The sequence below is a fragment of the Tauraco erythrolophus genome, chromosome 14 (genome assembly GCF_009769465.1).
Source record: "Tauraco erythrolophus isolate bTauEry1 chromosome 14, bTauEry1.pri, whole genome shotgun sequence".
Lineage (NCBI taxonomy): Eukaryota > Metazoa > Chordata > Aves > Musophagiformes > Musophagidae > Tauraco > Tauraco erythrolophus.
This window is the reverse complement of record NC_141478.1, coordinates 22,589,556-22,616,530: the sequence shown is the minus strand read 5'-3', so window position 1 is coordinate 22,616,530 and position 26,975 is coordinate 22,589,556. Positions and strand designations below refer to the sequence as shown.

General features: G+C 43.3%; 1 protein-coding gene across 4 annotated transcripts in view; it reads right to left on the bottom strand.

Moving 5' to 3' along the window:
• The window catches only part of MYO9A (myosin IXA), a 156,282-nt gene extending 130,058 nt beyond the window's left edge, over positions 1–26,224 (bottom strand). For all 4 annotated transcript variants that reach the window (XM_086620015.1, XM_086620018.1, XM_086620017.1 and 1 more), the window contains exon 1: positions 25,382–26,224. In XM_086620015.1, coding sequence (XP_086476141.1) covers positions 25,382–26,224 — 843 coding nt within the window. The remainder of the gene's footprint in view (positions 1–25,381) is intronic.
• Positions 26,225–26,975: the final 751 nt, after the last annotated feature.

Here is a 26,975-nt window from a genome sequence, read left to right as displayed (position 1 = left end):
AGCTCTGGGGTCCCCAACATCAGAAGGACATGGAGCTGCTGGAGCGGGTCCAGAGGAGGCCACGGAGATGATCTGAGGGCTGGAGCACCTCTGCTATGGAGACAGGCTGAGAGAGTTGGGGTTGTTCAGCCTGGAGCAGAGAAGGCTCCGGAGAGACCTTCCAGCACCTTCCAGTGCCTAAAGGGGCTACAAGAAAGCTGGAGAGGGGCTTTGGACAAGGGTGTGTAGTGACAGGACAAGGGGCAATGGCTTTAAACTGAAAGAGGGGAGATTCAGATTAGATCTAAGGAATTCTTCTCTCTGGGGCTGGTGAAGCACTGGACCAGGTTGCCCAGAGAAGTTGTGGCTGCCCCATCCCTGGAAGTGTTCAAGGCCAGGTTGGATGAGGCTTTGAGCAACCTGGTGTAGTGGAGGGTGTCCCTGCCCATGGCAGGGGGGTTGGAACTGGATGATCTTTGAGTTCCCTTCCAACCCAAACCGTTCTATGATTCTATGACACAGGCTATGAAACACCTTTTTTAATTTTATTCTTTTTGTTACAGATAGTTTATACCAACTAAAAATGTCTTATCGTTGTAAACTATTGGCACTAAACCTACCTGACCACAGCAAAACTGAGACTATTCAAGGGCAGCAATGCCCCCCACAACGAATCAAGTCACCATCCTGGGATGGAGCAATTAACCGACGAATCTTTTGCAGCAATTAAGCTTAAAGTACAGGGCAAGTTATATGGGAGAAAATGACTTTTAATGAGCGTGCACTGATTTGGAGAAGGTTTTGGGGTCAATTTAACCGAACCAAAGAAGCGCCAGTGTACGTAATGGAAACATCAAGAGCACTAAGTACCCTTAGAGAGTAAGATACTCTGGATACTCTGGATAAAGTATTGTAAAAGTCATTGCAACACACACTTGTTTGAGAGATTTAAAGCTCTGATGATGCAGATGCTCTATCAGCTACGTAAGAAATAAGATTTAGCATCCGCATTCCTGGCAAACGCTTCAACGTTGGCAGAATATTCCTTTTTCCCATACTTAAGCGCAGGGTCAGCCCATTTCAGCTTCTTCCTTTTAAGCGACGTTCCAGAAAAGAAAAGGAATTACCACGTAACCACGATGCAACAAAATCAAACCCCATAAACCAAACCAAAGCCTCCTACTTAAGTCCTCTTCCCGAACAGGGACAGTTTTCCTTACACAAGTGCTGTAACAGGAAAAAAAACCTGGCTACGCTGGCAAACAATGGTATGGATGGATCCTGGAGGCAGAGGCTGCCAAATCCGTAAGGTCTGGCTCACATTCCTAGTCCTCTACTCATACGTTTTATTTTTTTTATGCAAAGGGTGGACGGCCCTGGGAAGAGCAGCCAAACGCACATGTTTTCCAGCAAGCTCCCACACATCATCCAACAAACGTTTCGGTGGAAAATAAAAAACATCTTCAGTCCAGGTTAAGCTTTGGATTTACAGAAGTATCCCAAACCAAGGTTGGGTAGCTTGGTGAAGTGGTCTCTCCATGCTCACCCTTCCCAACCTTTATGTTCTGCAGCCAAAGAACAAACTTCACTACATGAGATGTGGATAGCAAATGTCTAACAGGTCCCAGGACCAAGTAAAATCTCCGTAATCAGTGCTTCAAATGGGTTTTTCATACCTATAGAGATAGAAAATAATAACCTTAAAGTGACTATCGAAGAGGTTATGTTATATAACAGAACATCAAGTCATACCACGATTTTCCCACTTCGCGTAATCCCTTTTTGCAGAACGAGATTAAGTACAGCAACGCATGGCAAACAGCTCATGTCCCTCAAGCCACGGAGAAGATGACGTGCACGGCGCAAGGATTGCCCCTTTTTCTCAAGGTTGAAGCTTTTGAGTCTCCAGAGTTGTTGACCACCTGCTGTGAAGCCATTGTTAAAGGAAATATGACTTCTCCATTTCCAAAACCAGAGAAACATCTACGTGTTTCAGTGCTCTGCAGAAGATGGGTAAACTGCTGCCTCTGGAGCATCTCCCACAGCTTTTCAGTGCAACAAGCACCACAGACAGCCGTAGAAAGGCAGTCTTCACCCATTGCTACATATACTTCCAAAAGTAACATGTTTTGGCTCTTTTTGGCCAGAAGTACGTTGTCTTGGAAATGTTGATGTTTCATAGGATCATAGAACGGTTTGGGTTGGAAGGGACCTCAAAGATCGTCTCGTTCCAACCCCCCTGCCGTGGGCAGGGACACCTTCCACTAGATCAGGTGGCTCAAAGCCTCATCCAACCTGGCCTTGAACACTTCCAGGGATGGGGCAGCCACAACTTCTCTGGGCAACCTGTGCAAGTGCCTCACCACCCTCAATATAAAAAATTTCTTCCTTAGATCTAATTGATGTAACTGAAAAAGAGGAGATCTTAATCTCCCCTCTTTCAGTGTAAAGCCATTGCCCCTTGTCCTGTCACTACACACCCTTGTCAAAAGTCCATCTCCAGCTTTCAAACGGTTTCAAATGATACAACACATGACATCCCAAGAACTTTTCAAAAAAACAAAAAAAAATTCAATACGCAAAAACATCCGTAAAGGAGACTACATTCCCTTAGGACAACCTTGTAGAACAAAACGTTTTGCCATATGCAAGCTCTTATCTCCATTGTGACTTTTTGGTGGTTCTAGCAGCACTCAGAAGTGCTCACTGGAGCTGAAACTCACTTATTTTAAGAGCTGGTGATGACAGCTTGGTATCACCAACGGCTTGCCCGAGGTCAGGCTGCGGCTCTTGCTGCAGCCCTGCTTGCTTCGGGTGGTGAAGTTGTGGACCTTCAGCCTGAAGACAGGCCTGGAAACAAGCCATCCAAGTTTGGGGAGGTCTTCTTGAAGAAGAGCATCTCTAATACAACACCAATCTCAGCTGAGTTGAGAGCTGCTGCCTGGCATGGAAGCGAAACATCACCCATGGGTGACAGTCTCAGCCCTTGGAGTGGCATCTCCACCACCTTCCATCCTCTCCTTGTCAACCATCTAAATTAGGGAGAGATATCCGGTCTGGTGTACAACCCTTGGACACTCTCCAGCCCCTGGAGGACGCCTCTCAAAATTCCTTCAAAACCCTATTTTTTTTCAGATTTTTTAATTTACTGATTCTACGTGGGGCCAGAGATGTTTAGAAACGAAGTTTCAGCTTCCCACTGCACACTTGGGCAGCCCAAAAACCACTAAAAACAATCAAATAATTGAAGCTCTGGGCCCGACACGAATTTTCCTGCAGTTTGTCACCAAAATCAACGCCACAAACCAAAAAAGCAGGAGAAAGTGTCCCCTATCGTAACGCCTCCCATCTGGAACCTCTTAGCAGAAGCACGGAACCCTTGTGTATATTTTACAGACATATTTTTCCTGCTTTTCCCAGGAGAAATATGTGTAATGAAGAAAAACAAAAACACGTTAGCAGCAACAAAAGCATACCACTGTAACACGAGCCCCGGCTTGGCTTCTGCCTGTGTTATCCTTCCTTTTAGACCTCAGCTACTTTTCGCTAGTTACAGACAAAAAACAATATGCACCCGCCCTCCAAAAAAGAAAAAAAAATTAAAATAATCAAATCAGAGCTCTGCCATTAAATCAACACAACAAAACCCACATTTGTTTTCTGCCACGTAAAATATCGCAGGAGTTAAGGAGAAGGTTAAATGTGAATACACACGTCTCCGGCCCTTCTCTGGGATTATATAAATAATCCGCAGCTCTTCTGGATGCAATTCCAAAATTTCAAGTGTTATTAAGCTGCAGCATCAAATTTCCGTGCATCGGACGCAGTCAAGATCATTCTCTTACACCACAGCGGCTCTGCCGGGCCGACGTTTTCCAGCGCTTCAGTAGCCTTCGGCACCTTCGGATATCCGAACGATCCATAAAAATATATTTTCCCCTATTGAGCATAGTTCAAATGGTGAAATGGGAGCTTAAAAATGCTTCTTACTAAATATTGGGGGTGGATCACAACACCTGCAGGAGCCAAACCGATGCACGGCACGGAAAAAAATAATTATCTCATTAAACTGAGGCGTAGCATTGAAAATTAAAAAAAAATTATCTTATCAGTGACCGGAATATTTGAGAAGTGCCAGGAAAAAAAAACAGCTGGCACTGATTATTTTTAGAGAGCAAAAGAAGACTCAAAAATCAATGTATTCCTATCAGGCACCTGTCTTAGAGGATACAACTGCTTAAATGTGCATTTTCAGTCGTTCGATAAAACAAAATAGGATAATTCAAGAGGTATCGCTTGTCACCTGGCCAAAGACATTAAATGTGGGTATTTTTGAGGTCGTGATGAAGATTTTTTTTCTGTAAACTGAACAAAGTTACAAAGCTGGGGGTAAATACGACACCGTACCATCCGCTGCCTACAGAGAAAGGAAGAGCTGCAACCCAAGCGCAAAAGAGCTGATGCCCCGCGGCACGAGACGGGCACAGCGCTGTAATTCGGTTTGTCACACCAAAGGTCCCCAAACAGAGAATGAGCTGGCACTTCAAAGCACCCCCTGCCCAAACCACCTATTCAGCTCTGCGCGACATCCTTCAATACTTCATCTGCCTTGGCCAAGCAAGAGAGATCAGGAGGTGAGGACTCAAAAGCACCTTCATTCTATCCCATTTTTTTGCATACGTATTAAGGAATGTAGCTTCAGGCTGGATCTTCCATTAACGAGCAGCATTTTTAGGAACAAGTATTAATTTTTATGGTGGCTACATACACTCAATATTGTTGCAAGACTTCAAGTACTCAGACACCAAGGAGCAAAGAGCCTGCACAAACCACACACGTCACATTGGAGATTTCACACAAAATCATAGAGTCATAGAATGGTTTGGGTTGGAAGGGACCTCAAAGATCATCTAGCTCCAACCCCCCTGCCACGGGCAGGGACACCTTCCACTACACCAGGTTGCTCAAAGCCTCATCCAACCTGGCCTTGAACACTTCCAGGGATGGGGCAGCCACAGCTTCTCTGTTCCAGTGCCTCACCATGCTCAGAATGAAGAACTACTTCCTTAGATCTCATCGGCATCTCCCCTCTCTCAGTTTAAAGCCATTGCCCCGTGTCCTGTCACTACACGCCCTTGTCCAAAGCCCCTCTCCAGCTTTCTGCCAGCCCCTTTAGGTACTGGACGGCTGCTAGAAGCTCTCCCCGGAGCCTTCTCTTCTCCAGGCTTAACAATCCCAACAACCCCAACTCTCCCAGCCTGTCTCCAGAGGTGCTCCAGCCCTCGCATCATCTCTGTGGCCTCCTCTGGACCCGCTCCAACAGCTCCATGTTGTTCTGATGTCGGGGCCCCAGAGCTGAATGCAGCACTGCAGGGGGGTCTCAGGAGAGCAAAGCAGAGGGGCTTAATTACCACCAGGCAGCCTGATAACCCTCTCCGATTGCTTCCCACACCGCAGATATTCACCTGACATGCTCCCTCTCCATCCTTGTGTAATTAAACAACTGGTGTACAAGTCATCTTGTAGAGACCTGCAAACTCTACAACAGTAAGGTCTAGACCAGTGTTTCTTCTTTCCAGCTTGGTAGAATCTCTACAGAGTGTTTAAGCCTTTTGGAAATACTTCCGTAACTAAATATATAATAAATATATGAAATTCACAGCCTGATGCCGGCATCATAGTAGCTGCGATGGGATAAAAATAGAGGCAAGCCAAATTTTGTAGACAGACGTAACATTATCTTTAACCAGACTAGTTGGAAAACTCAACAAGCTTTTGAGTACACGTCTTGTGCCAGCCTGAGACAAACTGCAAAGCTCAAATAGAAATTCGGAGTATTTTTGCTGAATTTAGCCAGAGATTCTTCAGTTGAGCGCAACGGGAGAAAAAGATCTTTAACTAGAGGAGCACTGGGATGTGAAAAAGGAAGGGGAAAAACACGCACTTCTTCTGCTGAGCAGCAATATATCATTTATAACCCACATAAAACCACATTTTTATCTATTATTTAGAAGCGGGTGGTGACCTAACAGGCAGCAACACACCAGAAAAAAGAGTGAGCCGTTACTAACGACACTCAGTTTGTGAAAACAAACTCAGAACAAGCATTTGCGAGTTGAGGAACTGATGGCACTCCTGCACTTGCTCCCGGAGCAGGGAAGGACCATCGGAGCATGCAGGACCAAGGGCAGAAAAGTGATGCCCAAAGGCACAATCCCAGCTCTCCAGCTACCACTGATGTCACACGATTCTCTTACATGTTATGGAGCTTCCAGAGGGTGAACACGACTTCATGGTGTCTGATCCGAGACATAGTTTTTGTGTTCTCAGTAGAGAGAACTCTTATTCCTTTTTGTGTAAAAAAAGATGGATGTAAGATGCAGCAGAAATTGCTGGAGCGCATTTATTTACCCCAAATGGGAAAGATGGGGACGCCCCTTCCGCTCGCTCACTCAAAGGAGCTTCATAAAACCCCAAACAAAAATACTTTAGTGGTAGCTAAGGAGAGTTTTGTTTTCATGTTGTAAGAGAAGGTACTAAATCGATTTCTTTGACTTTAATTAACAAGTAAAATACTATGTTAAAAAATTAAACTCATGTGAAAACAGCGTTTCTTCTCTAAACAGCTCTGCCTGCAGATTAAGAGGAGGAGGGATGGAAAAGGAAGCTAAAAAACTGACAAAAAAAGGAAAATTACAGAAAGAAACCTTTTGTTTCTCTTGCTGAGCATCATCCTCTTGTTTATAACTCCCAAAGAGAACAGCAGCACGATTGTCGTACCTCGCGCTGGCCGGATTTCAGCAGGAAGGCTCCGGTCACCCGGCCTCTGGCATCCGATGCGCGAGGTTATTACCCTGGTCATCTCGCCTTTTTTCCGTTGTCTTCCCCGTCTCTCCCTTTGGATGAGATCCAGGGGGATGGGATCTACTGAAAATTCATCAGCTGTCTAGTCTAAAGTCACTATAATAACTAAAACGGAGGTGGAAATGGAAACAAGGCGTGGAAAAAAACTCCCGTGCTATCAGGGATTGTAGAAAAAAAAAAGGGAAAAAAAGGATGGAATTGGTGAAAAATCAAAGTTTGAAGATAAGTAATGTTGAACATCAACATGACTTTAAGAGGTTCCCATTTTATGCTCTGCTGCTCCCTGGGACACATGGCATAAATATATGGGGGATCCTACTCCCAACTGGATCAAGATCCTGAGCCAGCCTAAAAACATACAGTATAAGTGGTTTTGGGAGTATTCCTACATTTGCAATTCTTCCAATGCCACTTTAGAAAACAAATGCACCAAAGACAACTCATATAATAGGTATAAACAGGTAGAAAAATCTCCAACATTGATTTATCAACATGTTTAAGCACCAACTCCCTGAACTGTTCACCTTTTGCATCCTCTTAACCACGTCCCCGGCACCGGTCCGCAGCGAGACGGGCAAAATTAAACTGAGCTGATTTGATGGCGAGGAACAGGACAGACCCAAAAATAAAATTCCTCTGCAATTTCTTTTGAAAACACTTTCAGCAATTGCAAGCATCCTCCCCCCATCACGCATCCTTGTCCGATGAAATCTGGCTCCTAAGCAGAACGAAGCGTGGATCTGGCAATCCGGGGTGAAGTCAAACCGAGTGTGGTTTGAATCAAGTCAAATAAACAGAAATGCAGTGTTTTCTCTTAAAGTATAAAATCTAATAGTAAGTCCAAACCTATTTTACTTTTTACTTAATAGTAAGTCCAAACCTATTTTACTTTCTGACTTTCCAGTTGAAAGCCAGAAACTTGCTTAAACTCGTTGGAAAAAATAGTGCTGAAGAACTTTCGAGGCGCTAACCATAAAGCAATTTAAAAATTACAACCATTAAAGCCCAAATGCAAACTCACAGCTCCGAGAGACTTCAATATTTGCTCGCACGCATCCTTTACACCTTATAAGCCAGCAGGTAAGACAACTTATTTATTCAAAAAGCTGCTTCTAGTTACATTCCTCTTGCTCAACAGACACGATTAATGCAGAAAACCAGAAATATTTTGCTTCCTCAGAATTACACCTGAACGAAGCCTTCACAGCAACAAAAAGCCAGCGAGGGCAGGAGCAGCTGATGTGATGATCTGCAAGAGTTTCGCAGCCTAAATGGAAACAAAATTATCAACTTTTCCTTGAGTGCCCAACCGCCCGGGTCAATACCGCTGGTAGGAAGACAAACACTCCATTTGCCCGCCGCCGAGTCCTCGCTGAGAGCTTACAGACTTCTTTAAAAGCCCGACGATCAATAAAGTGCAATTTAAAAACCTGGTCGAGCGTGGGCTGCTAATGTGCCGGAGATGAGGCAGACGCTGACCCATGCTACCTCTAAACTTCAAAATTAGCCTAAACGACAACTTTAATCAGACCTAGAGGGGCAGACACTAAGAAACTAATATATTTTTAATTCATATTTAAAGATCTCATGTACGTATATATTTATTTTATATTTGTATATCTCATACCCCTGGCAGTGTTCAAGGCCAGGTTGGATGAGGTTTTGGGCAACCTGGTGTAGTGGAGGGTGTCCCTGCCCATGGCAGGGGGGTTGGAACTGGATGATCTTTGAGGTCCCTTCCAACCCAAACCGTTCTATGATTCATTTTCTAGTAACATATCTCATCTATATATTCTACATTTATTTTATATCAATATATCTTGTATTTGGCAATTTAGGAAACGCATCTTTGCTGCCGGCTGACACGATGCAGAAATCGCCACGTGCTTAATCCTTGAGCAAATGTGGCCGGTCCCGCTGAAACAAGGCTGTTCCGATCGGCAACATCGCCTCCGTCCTTCGGCACTGGGACGTGTCGCTGGGACTGGCGCTGCTGGGGCTGCACCGAAATTCCGAATGAACCTCAACTCACAGTATTTATCATTTCCAACCTCTGGAAAGAAAAACGCAGCGCTCCGACCTCGTTAAACTGTAATTGCGTCTTCCATCAGACGATGCATTTACTCATCCAAGCCAGCATCCACTCTGTCAATAAATTTAATTAATAACTCCACTTGAAAACCAGGCAAACATCAATATGTTGGGTTTTTTGGGGGTTTTTTTTAAGTGTTATGTTTTCTCCTAGTTTTAGTTGAATTATTTGGCTTTCCTGTAGCAGATGAAAACCAGATGTTACAGAGAGGGAAGGGCTGCACGAGCCAGAACGAGAAACCAAGACAGCAAGCGGCAGGTCGCACCCATTCATTACCCATCTATTTCCCTTCTGCCATGAGACTACTTATATTGCATGCCTATTATTACAAATATTATAATTGTGATGTCATTCTCGAAACTACGGTTGGTTTTCCCCCCTCGCAGCCCAAAGTAGAAAAAGCAGCACGCGAGGCAAAAGGCTTCGGCGACGTTTCTTTGTGCTGCCTGAGCAATTCGGAAAGCTTCGCTCCCGTCGTGCGGCGTTAACGCCAATATTACGGTTTACAATCCCTCCTGAAGCTGCCCAAGCCCAGGATTAATCCAGGTTTTCCAGCTCTTGGATGCCTGCCTGTTATACTGAGAATATTAAAAAAAAGAAGGGAGTTTGCATACACGTGCACGAGGCAATCGAGGCAGCGTCACTGCGTGTTATCGCCGGTGAAATTAAACGTGCGCCCTCGTTTACGTGATCTGCAGCACAAGGACTGGAGTTATTTGTCGTTTCAAGCAGCAGCATGATGCAAAAATGGGGATTAAGGGAAAATCACGGGTGATTTAAGAACTGACCAGCCATATTGATGGGCAAATGAAACGGCAGATGACCTACCTTGTCAAACCCTTAGGCATATTTCACAAGCAAGGAAAGGTCTTTGAAGGTCTTCACTCTCTCCACAATATTTTTTTTTTTTTTGCATTTAATGCTAATCTAAAACTTCTGGCAACAGAGTATTCGGATTTAAAGCAAACATACAGTGGTAGTTAAGAGAGGATGCAGGAGGAGGTTATTCTTTGCTTCTACTTGCAGAAAAGAAAAGGAAGGGGGAAAAACGAGCCTTGTTGTGCTGTGTTTGCCTCACAAAAATTACTGTCCAGTCTAGGTTTCTACAGGGGCAACCTATAGAGGCACAAGTACAGGCTGGGTGGACAATGGATGGAGAGCAGCCCTGAGGAGAAGGACTTGGGGGTGCTGGTGGATGAGAAGCTCACCATGAGCCGGCACCGTGCGCTGGCAGCCCAGAGAGCCAACCGTGTCCTGGGCTGCACCCAGAGCAGCGTGGGCAGCAGGGCGAGGGAGGGGATCCTGCCCCTCTGCTCTGCTCTCCTGAGACCCCACCTGGAATACTGCATTCAGCTCTGGAGTCCCCAGCACAAGAAGGACATGGAGCTGCTGGGGAGGGTCCAGAGGAGGCCACAGAGATGATGCGAGGGCTGGAGCACCTCTGCTATGGAGACAGGCTGAGAGAGTTGGGGCTGTTCAGCCTGGAGAAGAGAAGGCTCCGGGGAGACCTTCCAGCACCTTCCAGTGTCTGAAGGGGCTACAAGAAAGCTGGAGAGAGGCCAGCCTAAATGACAACTTTAATCAGACCTAGAGGGGCAGATATTAAGAAAATAATATATTTTTATTTCATATTTAAAGATCTCATGTATGTATATATTATATTTATTTTATATTTATATATGTCATACCCCTGGAAGTGTTCAAGGCCAGGTTGGATGAGGCTTTGAGCAACCTGGTGTAGTGGAAGGTGTCCCTGTCCATGGCAGGGGAGGTTGGAACTGGATGACCTTGAAGGTCCCTTCCAACCCAAACCATTCTGGGATTCTATGGTACACTGACAGCACTGCTCTGAGGACCACCCTGGGAATTACAGATCATCATCCCAATACTTGCCAGCTGCTATTTTAGAGGATTCACTTAAATTCCTTTAGAACTGATCTAATACTTGTAATTTTAAGTTAGCTTTGACATCCTTTGCAACTCCCAAGGACACACCTACCTACTGGAGTAGCATCTCCAGTTATTCAATGGGGCCATCCATACCCAACAAGCAATAAACACCACACCTGCCTTTTCATTAACAGACGCAATAATTAAAACATCAGACTGACTTTCATTCCTAACTACCCACCAAAATATTTTAAGTATCCCTCAGGGATGTGCTTTTGCATAGCAAAGAGGTTTTACTTGTGTCACCATCACTGACGCTTGACAATTTCGTTAAAATAATGTTTTTTACAAGGGGGATGCCAAGCGTCATGCCAAGTCACGACCCAGAGAATGAAGCAGGGTTTTACTTAAATTACTTATTTTGAGCTTTTATGTGGCACTTGTAATGAAGATTTATTTGTTGTGTGTATATTATTACTACTATATATTATTATGATAATATTTTATATATATTATGGTGGACTTCTATATGACACCGGCAATGCATGTTTTTGTGTATATGTATATATATTATTACATTACTATTGTATTACATATATTATTCTAGTAGATATTATCATATATATTACTTTGGGCTTCTGTGACACCTGCAATGCAGATTTGAGCGTGCTTGTGCACATATATATATAAATGTATATATATGTACCCACACACATAACGTGTCAATACTTGCAAAATACCACCACATGCTATTATATTATTATTATTACTATTTATTATTATTATTGTAGATTTTAAGCTACAGAGATATATTACTTCAGATTGCTATATGTCACCTGCAATGCAGATTTGTGTGTGTTCATGTATATATTACTGTATTGATATGACATCACATATTATTATAGTAGATATATATTGGTTTGGACTTGTATATGACATATAATGCAGATTTTTGTGTCTATGTAAATATTACTATTAATAATATATTATATATTATAGTAGATATATATGTTATAGAAGATATTATATACATGATTTTGGACTTGTATGTGACATATAATGCAGATTTTTGTATGTATATATTATTATATTAATATTCTATTATATATATTGTAGTAGATATTATAATATATATTACAGTAGATATTATATAAATGATTTTGGACTTGTATATGACAATGCAGATGTTTGTGTCTATGTATATATTATACTAATATTCTATTATATATATATTGTAGTAGATATAATGTAGATGTTTGTGTGTATGTATATATTATACTAATATTCTATTATATATATTGTAGTAGATATTATATATTCCAGTAGATATTATTATATATATATGATTTTGGACTTGTGTGTGACTTATATAACGCAGATTTGTGTCTGTATGTATATATACACGTATATATTTTTGCCCCCACGCACACCATCTCCCAACACCTGCAAAACACCACCACCTGCTTCCCTCCTACTGTTATTTGGAGAAATTAAAAATACTCATTATGAATTTTCCTGGAAAGTGCATCCCACTCCGTAGCGGGGTGGGAGGTGCCCGCGGTTACGGTTTGCAATTAGCAGGGAGGCTTTTAGCATGCATCCATCCACTTCTGATTAACAGCTCCGGGGGGAAAAACCACCACGGAGAGGGAATCGAGCGATCCAAAACACGAAGGCTGAAACAAAAAAAGAGCAACGAAACTAAAAAAAAAAAAAAAAAAAAAATTTGCAAGTTGGGTTTGGCAGCGCGCTGGGATTAGATCACCGCGAATCCCAGCTTAAATAAAGCTCCAACATGAATTCCCTGACTAAGGTAAAAAAAAACTGGCTGAAATTTATGAACTGCTGGCAAGGTTACCTCTATCCCAGAGGCCTCCAAATCCCAAGAAAACTCTGGCCCAGAAAGGCAGAGTTCAGCCTCATCTTTCAAAGACATTCCTGGGAGCATCGCCGGTTCTGCAGCCGTAGCCTGGGCGATAAAGAAAGAAACTCCGATACTTCCAACTTCACATTTTCCAGAGCCTTAAATTTAACCAGAGCCTATTTCCAATGTTTCTTTTCGATGAAGAAGGGGAGAGAAGCCTTGTAGAGAAGGTTGTTTTAAGGAGGCAACCCCAAATCTCCCCTGGTTCCATGAGATTCAGCCCACTCCACCTATATTTTGAGAAAGAATAAAAAAAATAAATAGGGAATTTTCTACTCTTCAGGACAATCTTCTGGATCTCCTTAATTCAAGGATAATGTGATTTCACAGTGATGTTTCTAAGACATAGGAAGAAAATCTCCATCCGAACCCGACGCTTTCCCACAGGAGATATTCAGCGCTTCCCCTTTGCACCTTCCAGCCTGTATTTAAGTCATTCCAAATTCAGAGAAAGCAGAAATTCTTCAAAAAAAGGAGATTTTGCGTTATTAAAATCTGCTTGGTCTCTTCTTTTTCCTATTTTCCTTCTTTTTTTCATTTTTCCTCTTCTTTTGTCTCTTCTCCAAGTACATCAGATGCTTCACTGAAAATCCGGACAGACTAGATCCGCTTTGATTTGGAGACCACTTGAGCATCGAATATTCGGGATACAGCTCCCACTCCGACCCATTACACTAAACCAGGATTTTTCTCCCGATTAAAACCCACAAGTAAATCTGCCTATTTTGGGACAATCAGGAAATCTTTAATCCCTACCACAAAGTTTGTTTCTCTGTTCCTATTTCCTCCTACCAAACACAAAGATATTCCAAATCTGGAAAACATTGGCAAAAAAAATTAGAAATTTTTTTATTGCATTAAGGACAGAAATTGCTGAAATTTTCTGGTTCTTTCTTTTTTTTTTTTTCCTCCTTTTTCCCCCCCCTTTTTCCCTCCCTTTTTTTTCCCCTCTTCCCCCCCTCTTTTTCTCCTTCCCCCTCCTTTTTCCCTTTTTCTTTTTTTATTAAAAAATTCAGCCTCATCCCCATCAAACCCTCACTATCCTGAAAGTGGTAATTGAGGGGAAGGGGCAGTTGAAAACAGAGTTTCTCACTCCAAAAAAAGGGTCTTTTTTGAAAATTATTTCAGTTTCTTCTCAAAATTCATATTTTCTTAACTTGGGCATTAGCATTTAAGTATTTTAATAGGAACTGCCAGTAACTGCTACGTTACATCCTGCGACCAGTCTGCCCATAAAAGCACGAACTGGTCCACGTTAAATTAACCATCTTGGTAAATGTAAAAGCATTAAATATGTCCACTAATGTTCAAAATCAGAAATAATTACAATTATTCGGATCCCTACTTCTCCTATAGTGGATTATGTAGTTTCTTGGCACATTTTATAATGGAAATAACTCAATTTGCTTTCATGACTATAAATAATGGTTTTCCATAACTGCCAGCCATCCTGATTTGGCTTGTGCTGTGCTAAATTTTGAATTATTGTGATTCTTAAACAATATTGTTCCATCTCTTCCTCTATCCCGGCTTTACTACGGGCGTTGGTAGGGCTAAGACTCTTGAAAATGCAATATATCATTTTAAAAACGCTCTGCTTTTACAACAAGGAAGATGAAATTATTTATTTTGCATCCAAAAAATCCCATCCAGACTTATTAGACAGATCGTCACCAATTTAGGAGATCCCTGAGCTACAGATGACTTGAAGTGGTGGGACTGGCAGGGAAGCATCACCTTGCCCTGCCTAATGTCCTCTCAGGGATGGGATGAAGGATGAGGTGAAGCCTTCATCTGACTGAGCGCAGCCATCCTTGTGGGCAAAGGAGGAGGACCTCGGTCTCCAAGGCTCTTCTCCGCAAAACAGAGGTGGTGCTTATCTACATCGCGAAGCTTCCCGGGAGCGAGCCACGATGCACGTGGGCCACCAACCATCCCAGTGATAGCAAGTTTCGTTAATTTGTTGCTCACACTGATGCAAAACAAACATAATTTTTCCTTTTCAGTGTTTTATATGTCCTAAAATAAATGATTTGCAAAATGCCTCCGCTATTTTCAACTCTATAGTAACTCTTCGGATTCAGCTTGTCCTTTCATCTTCTCTATCGCAGCCCTTGCCCATTACAGTCCAAATCCCCAATGACTGTGACAAAGCCAAAGGCTCAAGTGTCTGGCACGACGTTTATCCCTCATCCATCTTAATTAAGCAAATAAAAGCAAGTTGCAATCGGCTGCTGGAGTTAAAGCACATCCTTTCCGCAAACACGGGAAACAATGATTTTATTTGCCTACTCCCAAATTGCTGCCATGAGCTTCAGAGAGACTTGTGCAACGTGGGGTTGGGGAAGGATTGTTCCATCACCCTCTGCTGAGCTTTAACTTAACCTCTATATAATATTTAACCTTAAGGGCTGAACAAATTGGAGCAGATACCTGTCTAGGCTTTGCTATATTGCCTTTTTTCAATTTATTTCTGTCAAATTTGGCAAAGCAGGAGGGCACTTGGTTAAGCTTCTTTACATCTGGCAGATGTCAGGACCATAAAGAAAATGCAACCTTCTCCAATCCGTCGAAGAGATGGTCAACAACGTTCATCCCATCAGTTCTTGGGCATTTTCATTGACACAACCCTAAATGACGATCGTTGTTCATGTCGATGCTCATGCTCTACTTGCAGCCATCAACGAACGCGTTGACTTGTCTCTTCCTACAGGTATCACATGGAGAAATAAGGCTTATACATTGCGTTACCTCAGTGCTGTAGTTGGCTCAGGAGGTCTTCAAAGGGAACCTCTTGACCTTGCCACTTCACTTCAGCTTCTATGCTCCAAAACTGTTGCAATTCGAATTAAATCTTAGTTGTAGGCAACTGAGGTCTTCTGCTGCAGGACCAGATGAGATCTCATCCACAATAAGACTTGGAGGTGCACACATAGGCTTCGGCACTAGGTGCTTCCCTCCACACAACGGGTCCCTGTTATGCTGAACCACTTGCTGACGTATAGAGAGAGCATATGTGCACATGTATAATGTAAATGTGTATACGTGTCTAATTTCCATCCAGGACAAGTAGGTACTTCAGTCCCTTCACAAAGACAATGCTTGGAGACCTGACTGGGTTCATACAGAAAAACAAAGCAAAGAAGAGACAGGAGCAAGCGCCAGCCATGTGCACAGACTCTAGAAGAAACCCTCTTCTTTTAGGTTTCTACACATCAATAGCCACTGGAGAGAAAAAAACCCACGTAACTAACATTTTCTCTATCTCTTCACTGTGTAAAATAAGTGACAATAACAACTTCTGTGCTATAAATAGCAATTTCTGTGCTATAAATAGCAAGGGAATGCCTCTCACATTTGAAGATCAAGAACAGATTCAGAAAATTTTATTTGCTGCCTTGGGAAAGAATTTGTTCAAACTCCCAGAGCTCCGTAAGACACCATCACCTCATCGTTGAGCGGACAAGAGAGGGCATTGATCCTCGGGCGGCAAAACATAAACATGCTCACCAGAGACGTTTAGTGAACAGGACTCATGTTTTGCACTTGGAAAAAGCCACGGGGACAGGAGAAATCATTAAAAAGGGAAAATCTGTCAACCGCTACCATCGGAGCTGGGTGTAGTCCCTGTCCTACAAAGGCTCCTTGTTCTCAGGCTCTTCTGTTCCCCACCAAGGGTGACCAAGCTGCAGCACAGCACCTACCTGGCATCCACCCAGCACCCAAGCTCAGCGTGTAAAATCTGATATGGGTTCCACAGCCACGAAAAATAGTCAAAAGGGTCTCAGTAAACAGTCCTAAAGCCAAAAATCTATATTTTGACTGGGAGAAGGGAGAGGAGAAAGAAACAAAATCCCTACTAGAGCATTAATTTTTCATTCTGTGACTACAGTGGTGTATTAACTACATATAGAATCACAGAATGGTTTGGGTTGGAAGGGACCTCAAAGATCATCCAGTTCCAAATCCCCTGCCATGGGCAGGGAAACCCTCATAAAAATTTTGTACCTCACTTATAAATATTAAGTCCTCATGGAAGCCTGACTGGACAGTAGTGGCACGATTGTTGATCAAAAACATTACTTAGAGTGCTACATTATCATTATACTATTTGCTAAGTATATATATAGTGAAAAATGAAGCTAAAAGCTTTCTCAAAAGAGGTCTTTCCTTCAGGCTTTATAAAATATGCACCTTGATATTCAGGTTTTAAAAAGAAAAACAAATGAGCTTAATACAAAACCAAATAAGAGATCCACTGACTTATTGCACCAGTGTAAGATAAAAAAGAATGGTATTAAGAAAGTTAATTTTTCTCTAACATCATATAATGCTGTGCAGCATCTGGGTTTGCTGTAGTTGCATGTGTGAAAAAATAGTCCCTGCTCCAGTCAGACTTGGGATTATATCGTATAGATATATAGATACCTATATGGACACAGACAGAGACCGCCCCCCTGCAGTGCCGCGTTCAGCTCTGGAGTCCCCAACATCAGAAGGACATTGAGCTGTTCAAGCGGGTCCAGACGAGGCCACGGAGATGATGCAAGGGCTGGAGCACCTCTGCTATGGACACAGGCTGAGAGAGTTGGGGCTGTTCAGCCTGGAGAAGAGAAAGCTCCGGGGAGACCTTCCAGCACCTTCCAGTACCTAAAGGGGCTACAAGAAAGCTGGAGAGGGGCGTTGGACACGGGCGTGGAGTGACAGACAAGGGGCAATGGCTTTAAACTGAAAGAGGGGAGATTTCGATGGGATCTAAGGAAGAAATTCTTCCCTCAGAGGGTGCTGAGGCACTGGACCGGGTTGCCCAGAGAAGCTGTGGCTGCCCCATCCCTGGAAGTGTTCAAGGCCAGGCTGGATGAGGCTTTGAGCAACTTGGCGCAGTGGAAGGTGTCCCTGTCCATGGCAGGGGGGTTGGAACTAGATGGTCTTGAAGGTGCCTTCCAACCCAATCCATCCTATGATTCTATATAGATAAATATCTAAAACAAATACAGATATGCGTATATCTGGAGATGCATAAAGTCTGGATATCTGGGGATCTAGACATCTATAAAATCTAGATCTCTAGGTACAAAATATCTAGACACCTATAAAACAGATAGCTAGATACAGATCACTAGAGGGGAAAAGGGAAACCCTGAGAGATCAGTGAAAGAAAACCAAAGAAAAGGATAAAAATGGAAGGGTATGAACGAGAACAAATGGCAAAATTTAACAACTCTGCCAAAAAGAGATGGCGAGGAGGGAGGGAGGAAAAAGATGGGATGCCTGGATGCGTAGGTTCAATAAAATGCTCCCTGTGAGGCAAGTGCTCCACCCAGCAAAGGCAAGGTTTTACTTAGCATTTCCCTCCTGGAGACAAAATAGCTGCTAATTCTTAAGGGTGGAGAAAAAGTAGCTTCACATAAACCTGCTTTAATAACTAACCCATTTTCCTGCAGTCCTCTCGGGTCAGAAATAACCATTTCTGTCATTTAAGCATGATAAATGGGATCTGGTGGCGACAAAAATGTTCGCTGAAGCTAGAAAATAATTAAAAAAAAAAAAAATTTAACTCAGCCACTGATACAGTCAACGTGGACATTACAGGAAGCCTTTAAAAAAAAAAAACTCTGAATAATTCAGCCATCAGAGAAACAGATGAACAAGACTCTACTTGATCCAGAGCCTGAAACTGTAAAATATCCCCAACTAAAGAATAACAGCGTTTTGAAAGCGCTGCTGAAAAGCATTTGGTGCCTGAGCCTTGCTGTATGACTCCTTTGTGTCACCGCTGCCGGCGGAGGCCTGCACAAATTCTTCCCACATTAGGCATCATCTGGATAATCTCTGTGCCCTGCTCCCTCTCTAACCTTTCCGTGCACTGGGGAGGGAAGAATCGCCAGGCAGAAAAAAAAAATCCTTCAACACTTACCCCAAACACAGACCACAGAGGAGATCGATAATAATTGTCCGTGCTATAGGTTAAAAACGATCGAAAGGAACGAGCAGAGTAACGAGTCTTCCCTCTCCCCTTCACATAAATCCATTTTCCAGATATAAAACCTCTGGAGCCATGAGACACAACCGAAAGACTTAAAATCAGTGATTTAGGAAAGAACTTCATGAGCTAAATCAGATCTATTGGGGGTTTTTTAAGGCTATTTTAATGAAATTTGGTTACCTCCCATTAACACAGTTCCAAGAAGAAAAAAAAAAAAGTGAATATACTAAAATTTTATCTCTCATTAATACTGTTCCAAGTAGGAAAAGAAAATCTGAATATACTCAAAGTTTACCTCCCATTAACACTGCTCCAAGTAAAAATAAGAAGAGGGTTTTGAGAATGCCTCTTCTCGCAGGGGAATATTGCACCACCATTTGCTGCATGAAACCAGCATCGCCTCATCCTGGCTACGCACCGCAGGAGTTAACGGAGCGGGATTTGTCACCGGAGCTGGGTCCTACCTGGGATTACTACAGGTCTTGAACGCGTCCGGCCAAATCCCTTGGGAGAAGCGGTGGAGGATACAGGCACGGTTAAGCTCTAGCACCTCCGTGTTGTCCGACGTCAGTCGAACGGACTGAAAGTCCAGGACATGCTCGATTCTTCTAGTTAATGGATTTTATTTATTTTTTTTTTTTTTTTAACCTCAGCTCAATAGCTCTTTGTTGGATTCTGGAAACGTTCAGCAGCATCGACTGAAATTTTGGCAGCGCTGTATCGTTTTCACTCGCACCTAACAGCGGCCAACTCTTCAGCTGCTGCTGCTGCCAGAGCTTGATTCAGCTGGAGGCAGGTTGTACGTTACCACAGCAAAATCCTATCAAATAACATCCAATATCTTTTCGTTGCTGCTTATATTTTCCTTCAACAATCAGGATTAAAAAAAAAAACAAACAAAAAAAACAGTTTTTAGACTTCTAGACCTTAAGATTGAAGATATGACTTCCCCATACAAGAAGAACACAGATACTGTGTAATATTGCTCCAGAAAATTAAAAAGCAACTCCAGTTGCTCTTCCTAAGGTTTCTATGCAAACTACCACCTATTGGGAATGCAAATAGTTGCTTTTTTTTTCAAAAGCAATTCAAGCAATCAACTCTTTTTCTTTTTTTCCAGCGTATCAGCTGCTAAGGACAGCAACAACTCCCCTCTGCCACTGGCACCGTTCCTCAGCCTGTCACAGAAACATTTCTCAATTGCTTTAAAAAATAAGAAAAAAAAAATAATAGCAAAAAGAAATCCCCACTGGGACATTTGACAACACGTGTAAACAGCTGCTCGGAAAACATGTCTGGTTTTTGCAGTTGCCATCGCAGTGCTCCTTGCGACAAACGAGACGTTGGGAACGTTACGGATGATAAAACGATCTGGTGCAGGTTCCTTTGGATCTACGCTCATCCGATACCTGTCTGGGGACCTTCGGGCATACCTGAGCCAGGCAGAAATTTGCTACTTTTGCACGTCTGTTGAGAATTAAAAAGAAAAAGTAACATGACCTAATAAATTAACACGAATTCAAACCTCTCCAGCCAAGTTGAAGCATGGTTTGTATCTTGCTTTGAGCTGAACGGAGGAGGATGCTCATGTGCAGCATCGTGCACCGGTGTAGGGTGATGATCCTCGAGAGGGTTGGGGAACAGCACACCAACATCCCACCTCTAAAGATTTAAGCCTATGAAAACAAGCTGGGCTTCCAAATAGAAAGTTCATCGAGCTGCTTCTAGATAATCTAATTCAAGAGAAAACAGGTTCTTAAAACCCTGCCCTGAGTTCACATAAACAAGTTACCTACCTATGGGGTAAATCAGCCCTGTGGCTAAACCACAGTTCTTCAGGTAGACCACTAACAGACTCACAGAATAGTTTGGGTTGGAAAGGACCTTCAAAGATCATCTAGTCCAACCGCACAACCATGGGCAGGGACACCTTCCACTAGATCAAGTTGTTCAACCTGTCCAACCCGACCTCGAGCACTTCCAATGATAGGGCATTCACAACTTCTCGAGGCAACCTCTTCCAGTGTCCCACCACCCTTAATATGAAGTGCTGTGCTAATGACTTTTTTTGGGGTTTTTAGAGCAAAACTTTAATTGTGGCTTTTGGAATTAGAAATGAAGTAGAAACACTTCTTGGTCTGTATAAATTGCCTGTAGGAAGTTCCTTGAATTCCCCTCTCCAAAAATAAGCACTGATTGTTGGAGTAAAGTGTTTGCCTGACCGGTACGATTCCTCGAGGCTTTCTCAAATAGTATCAGGGTTGGCATCTAATTGAAAAACAAACTACCTACGTGGAGCAAAGTCATGCACTCTGGGTCTCTGATGGAGCATCAAGCTGAGCGTAACGAAGTTTTCACCTACAGTATTGCATGAAGTTTATCAGAAACAGCAGAATTGCAGCACGTGCGAGACCTCCTCTGGTCGCCACATAAAGTAATTGAATGTGAGAAGCTCAGTCTTGAAACCAAATAACCAGAGAGGAAAATTTTGGTATGTTCAGCTCTGTGGATACTGTGCTGAAAAAGTACTGTTCTATAGGGAAAAATATGCTTTCTAAGAAAATAGGGAAAAAACAGGGAAAAAAAATAAAGAAAATCACCTTTTAAAGCCAATTGGAACCTTGTTATTAGAAAAATAAGTATGGTAGTTAAGTAGTAGGTAGGTAGTAGTAGTTAAGTAATATTGTTTATCACGAATAAGTAACATAAATATGTAAATATTTCAGAAAATCATTTATCACAAACCAAAAAAGGCATATTGCAACCATTCCAAGGAGCATCACTACTAAACAAGCCTATTAAATCTCATTTAAGGAAAATGAAAATCCACAGGAATTATACAAAATCGATTTTAAAAGGACACGTTTGGTCTCAGTACACAGCTCTAACTCCACACAACCGCTGGACGATAATCCCACATTTAGATGGCAGTAACACCTCGCCAGCCGGCCCCAAAAGTGCAATTTGGACAAGATTCACAGGAATCTTATGCAAGGAAAAACAAAAGTCCCAAACAATAGCCTGAGGCTATTCAAGAAAGGTAAATTAGGAAAACAGCGAAGCTGCAGGGGAAAAAAAAAAAAAAAAAAAAAAATCTTAATTTCGCTCCGCTTCCGCTCCTGCCGTGCGAGCACGACTGCGAAGGCATTCCCAGGAGCGGGTGGTTGGGTGCAAAGACTCGTGCTACCAGAAACATTTTGTGAGCAGGGAAAGAAAAAGAGATTAACGGGTCCGAGTAAATGATTTGCTGCGTTCTGTTCCCTAAATCAGAAGTGAGGGCACGACGAGGTACGTCCCCGCCTCTTAAAAAAGTCACATCTGAGCTGAACACCATTTCATTTTGAATACGCAGAAGGAAAACAAGGGGATCCAAGGAGGAGTCTGGAGGAGGTGAGGAGAATGAAGAAAAAGAGGAAAAAAAAAAAAAATATGGCAACTAAACTTACGGAGTCGTGAAAAAGTGTGTTTCAACCACAAACACAAGGAATCGAAAGGTCCAATCTGCAAACGGGCGGCAGGGTAACGCAGCCCTTCACAGCAGATCTTCAGCAAAGATCCCTTTTTTAGGAAATTTCAGGAAAGGCAGGAAAAGCAGAAGTACGCGCATCTTATCTTTAAGCCTGGGTGATTTGTGACTATTTGGGCCGGGCGCTGGCAGAGCAGAAGTTCTGGATTCCCCTTACTTTCTCCGAATGACCCGGAGGCAGCGAGAGAAGCGCAAGAGCAGCCGCCCGGCTGCCAGAGCGAAGGAATGCAAACTTCTGTTCCAAAAGCAAAAGAAATAAGATACGATTCAGATCTACCATGATTTTTTTTTTTTTCCTTAAAAACAGCTGCAGATCTTGCGAAAGGAAAGCGAGAAGGTTTAGCACGTCTCTCCTCCATACCTAATCCCAACACATCCAGCGGTCCCCAGGAAGAAGTTAGTGGCCATCACCAAAGCCTTAGAGCTGTTGCTCGCCATCCAAGTAGACTTCAACTTCAGATCTTAAAACAACAGGGATCCTGATCACCAGGGACCTTCAAATTGTCCCATCCTGAAATCACTGGCACCTTCTCTCCCTGTTCGATAGCACGGAATAAGAGCAAGCAGAGAAAGATGAGCAAAGAAACAGGCAGCTCACGGGCATCCTGTATTTCTTGTCTCTGGACAGAAGCTTGTTTGACCTTAAGGAATGACTGTTAAGTCTGTATTTGGGGGGAAAAACAAAAAAAGAAAAAAAGAAAAAATATAATCTTTCAAGTAGGTGGAACGGTTTTTCATTTAAGGGACTACATTGGTGGACTTTCAATCTGTGGTGTTCAGGCAGGTTTGAAACTGGACTGTTTTACCTATTCCCGAAAAAAATAGAATTTAAGAATCATAGAACGGTTTGGGTTGGAAGGGACCTTCAAGATCATCTAGTTCCAACCCCCCTGCCATGAGCAGGGACACCTTCCACTACACCAGGTTGCCCAAAGCCTCATCCAACCTGGCCTGGAACACTTCCAGGGATGGGGCAGCCACAGCTTCTCTGGGCAACCTGTTCCAGTGCCTCACCATCCTCTTTGTAAAAAATTTCTTCCTTAGATCCAATCGAAATCTCCCCTCTCTCAGTTTAAAGCCATCGCCCCTTGTCCTGTCACTACACACCCTTGTCCAAAGCCCCTCTCCAGCTTTCTTGTAGCCCCTTTAGGCACTGGAAGGCTGCTGGAAGGTCTCCCCGGAGCCTTCTCTTCTCCAGGCTGAACAGCCGCAACTCTCTCAGCCTGTCTCCAGAGCAGAGGTGCTCCTGCCCTCACATCATTTTTGTGGCCTCCTCTGGACCCGCTCCAACAGCTCCATGTCCTTCTGATGTTGGAGGTCTCAGAGCTGAACGCAGTACTCCCACAAAAATCACAACTCCCAAAACTTCCTTCTACCCTCTTTTTCATGGAGACGTCTCTTCTCCATCTCTGGAAATCTAAGCTAGACAGAGATGCTCCCTCTGACTCTCCTTAAGAGAACTATCAAGTGGACCTTGGTCCAAGAAGATACATTAAAAAGCCTATCAAAAACCAATGGGGCACGCAAATGTTTCAAATAAATAACAGGATTGAAGGTGGAACGCGATAATTTTCATACCTGTTTTCTTCAATTAAGGTGGTCACCTAACGGGGTGATGGCAGTAACAACCACTAATTGCAGACTACCAGAGCCTGGTCTGATACCTTCTCATGGACTCTAGCAAGAAATAGCTCCGTCATCTCTTGCACAACAACAGGAGAAACCCTGTCGCGTGCAAGGATAGGGAGTCCGGTTGCCTGTGTGCTTCGAAAGAATTAACACACAGTTTCATATAGAAAGTCACCAAAAAAAAAAAGAAATTTAAAAAAAGGCTTTTTAATTTCTTTATCTGCAGCTTGTTACACAGCTTTGCTGCTTCTCAGGGCAAAGCCCATCCCAAATGACTTTAATCATCTGCTAACTCCAGATTAAATTAGCTCAGTCCACTCTACCCAATGTGATAACAGGAAGAAAAAAACCAACAAAAAACCAACTTGTTTTTTTGAAACTTTCATTTCAACAAAATGAAACTGTTCGCTTATCCTTAGCGGAGACATCCAGGAGCGCTAGTCCTTCCTCTGATTCCCAAATCTTCTGCTGGTAATTGAAGCTGACCCAAGTTCTCGCACTCATTAATGGAACAGCCACAGAATGTACATATCTTTGTCTACAACTGCTGAAAATAACTTTCCAAACAGAAAGCAAACCCCCCAAAATCGATGGGTTTTACTACCTTTAGAAAACACAGTCAAACCCACTTTTTATTTGAAGAGAAGACAACGCAACCATCAAGCCACCTCTCTGCACCGTGGCCTCAAAGAACGATGGCACAGCTCAAGCTGGTGCTCACGTCACCCACGTGCAGACGGGCTTCGACGAACGAAAAACTCTTCAACAAGAAAAACGGGCAGGTCCAAGGAAAACCATTTCAAAGAGTTCCGGCGCAAGCTCAAGGCAAATCAATTAATGAACGCTTGTGTCCCACTTTATAGTTTCGTATCTGTGAAATTAATGGTGCAGTTCATCTAACCTCCTTTCCTCCCCAGGAGAAGTCCTCATAAAGTAACCAATCGCACCGGCCACATCAAGTACTTGGGATTAGAAAACAAAGTTTTGGCCATGAAAGTTATCTTTGATCTATTCCCCAAGCTCGATGAAGTTGAGCGCGCAGAACCTCCCCAAACGCAACACTACCGATAGACCACGTGCGATCAATTCTCCTTGCAGAGATGAAGGAGAGAGATTTTATATACCTTATCTTATACCTTCCTATGAAGAAAGGGCACCGCTGATTCGAGAAAGGCTTTTGCATTTCCATTTTCAAACCGAAAAAGAACCACTGAGATACACCGGTATTAAGAAACACTAGAGAGAAAACGAAGCATCAATAATTTTGTCAGCAAGCCATTTGCTCTACTCTTGTTTTTCCTTATTTTTTGAAGCAGGTCGTATTCTATGAGCAGAAACACAACCTTGTCTTCTTGCTAATACTGTCATAACTTTATTACCAGTATTTACCAGACAATCCCAGGTTAGTGTCATAATAAAAGCCCAACTACTTGGGTTGGGTTTTCTTGGCACCGTTAAAAGGTTTCCACGCTACTATCGCCTTCGTCTTACCTCAAGCACTGGTCCCGCTCCAAGAATAATCTGTTCTACTCCGCTGGCAAATCCCTTCTGGCTGAGGGCGGTGAGGTGATGAATCAGAAAGTTGGTGCTCTGTGTCTTTCCCGACCCGCTCTCTCCCGAAATCACGATGCACTGGTTCTTCCTCCGCTGAAGCATGGCGTGGTAAGCCACGTCTGCCACAGCGTAAATATGGGGCTCCAGCTTTCCCAGCTGATGGTTGTCGTACATTTTGACATACTTGGGGTTATAAATAGGTAGAAACTTGAACGGATTAATAACGATGAGGATGCTGCCTACGTAGGTGTAGATTTTTTCTTGCTTGAAGCGGTTTCTGAGATTTTCCAGGAGCGTTTTCTCGTTCAAGTCCGGCAGACTGCACAAGTCATCGTAGTCCTTCTGCTGCGGCTGAGGAAGGAAGCCACGCTCCACCATCCTGCGACGCTCCTCCGTCACCCGCAGCCAGGACTGGAGGCTCCCGTAATGAATGGACCCGTCCAGGTTCTTCTCCCGCAGGAGGAAGCGATAATCCTCGCCGCTGATGCGGTTCTCCAGGGCCATGCGCGGCCACAGCATCATGCGTTGGACCGGGCAGTCCGTAGGGTTGAGGATCCATTCCTCCCCACCGAACTCCTTCACCTCGGCAAGGACGTAACATTTTGTTTTCTCGAGCTGAAGTTTATTAATGAGCGAATCGATCACCTCGGCGGCCGTGGAAGTTTTCCTGGCGGCGATGGGGCAGTAGATAGTCCCTTCTGCGATGCTCCCGGGGTATATGTGCAACGTGTACTCGCTATCCTCAAAGCGTCGTCTTCCTCCAACATCATTTACACTCATATTGGATCCTTTCCCATCAGTACCTGCGCTGCATAGTCAGGATCGTCCCGAATGGTGTCAGGTCATCATGTTGGCAACGCTAAAAAAAAAAAAGAAAATGAAAATAGGTTAGGCGTTTTATCTTGGGAGGGATCCTTTGAAAACGGTTGGCGTGCACCATGAGATGCAATGGAGCAACTCAAGTGATGATGCCAATCACCTTCAGAGGGCAAATGATGATTCCCAACCAACATCTGGAGACAGAGCAGCGTTTTAACGCACCAAAAGCTGTAATAAAGAAAGATATTTAACACACAAACAGCAGCCACCTCAGGCTCCCTTCTACTCAGACACAACCACCCACAGCACCTCAAGCTTTTGCTAATTTTTGCTTGACTCTGAGGCACCAAAGCTTCAAATAGACCCTCTGGTTTTCAGTGTTTTACAAAGAATAAAATCGCTATTTTGGGAGCGACGTACCAGAGAGCACACTGAACCAAGAGCGGCATTGTCCTCGTGTCAAAAGTTCCTACAGCCTTATCGCTTCATAGAATGGTTTGGGTTGGAAGGGACTTCAAAGACCATCTAGTTCCAACCCCCCTGCCATGGGCAGGGACACCCTCCACTATACCAGGTTGCCCAAAGCCTCATCCAACCTGGCCTTGAACACTTCCAGGGATGGGGCAGCCACTTCTCTGGGCAAGAGAGAACTCTCATACTCCTCAATAACTTATTTAAGAGTTAGTGCCTCTATGTCCATGTTTGCGTCCTT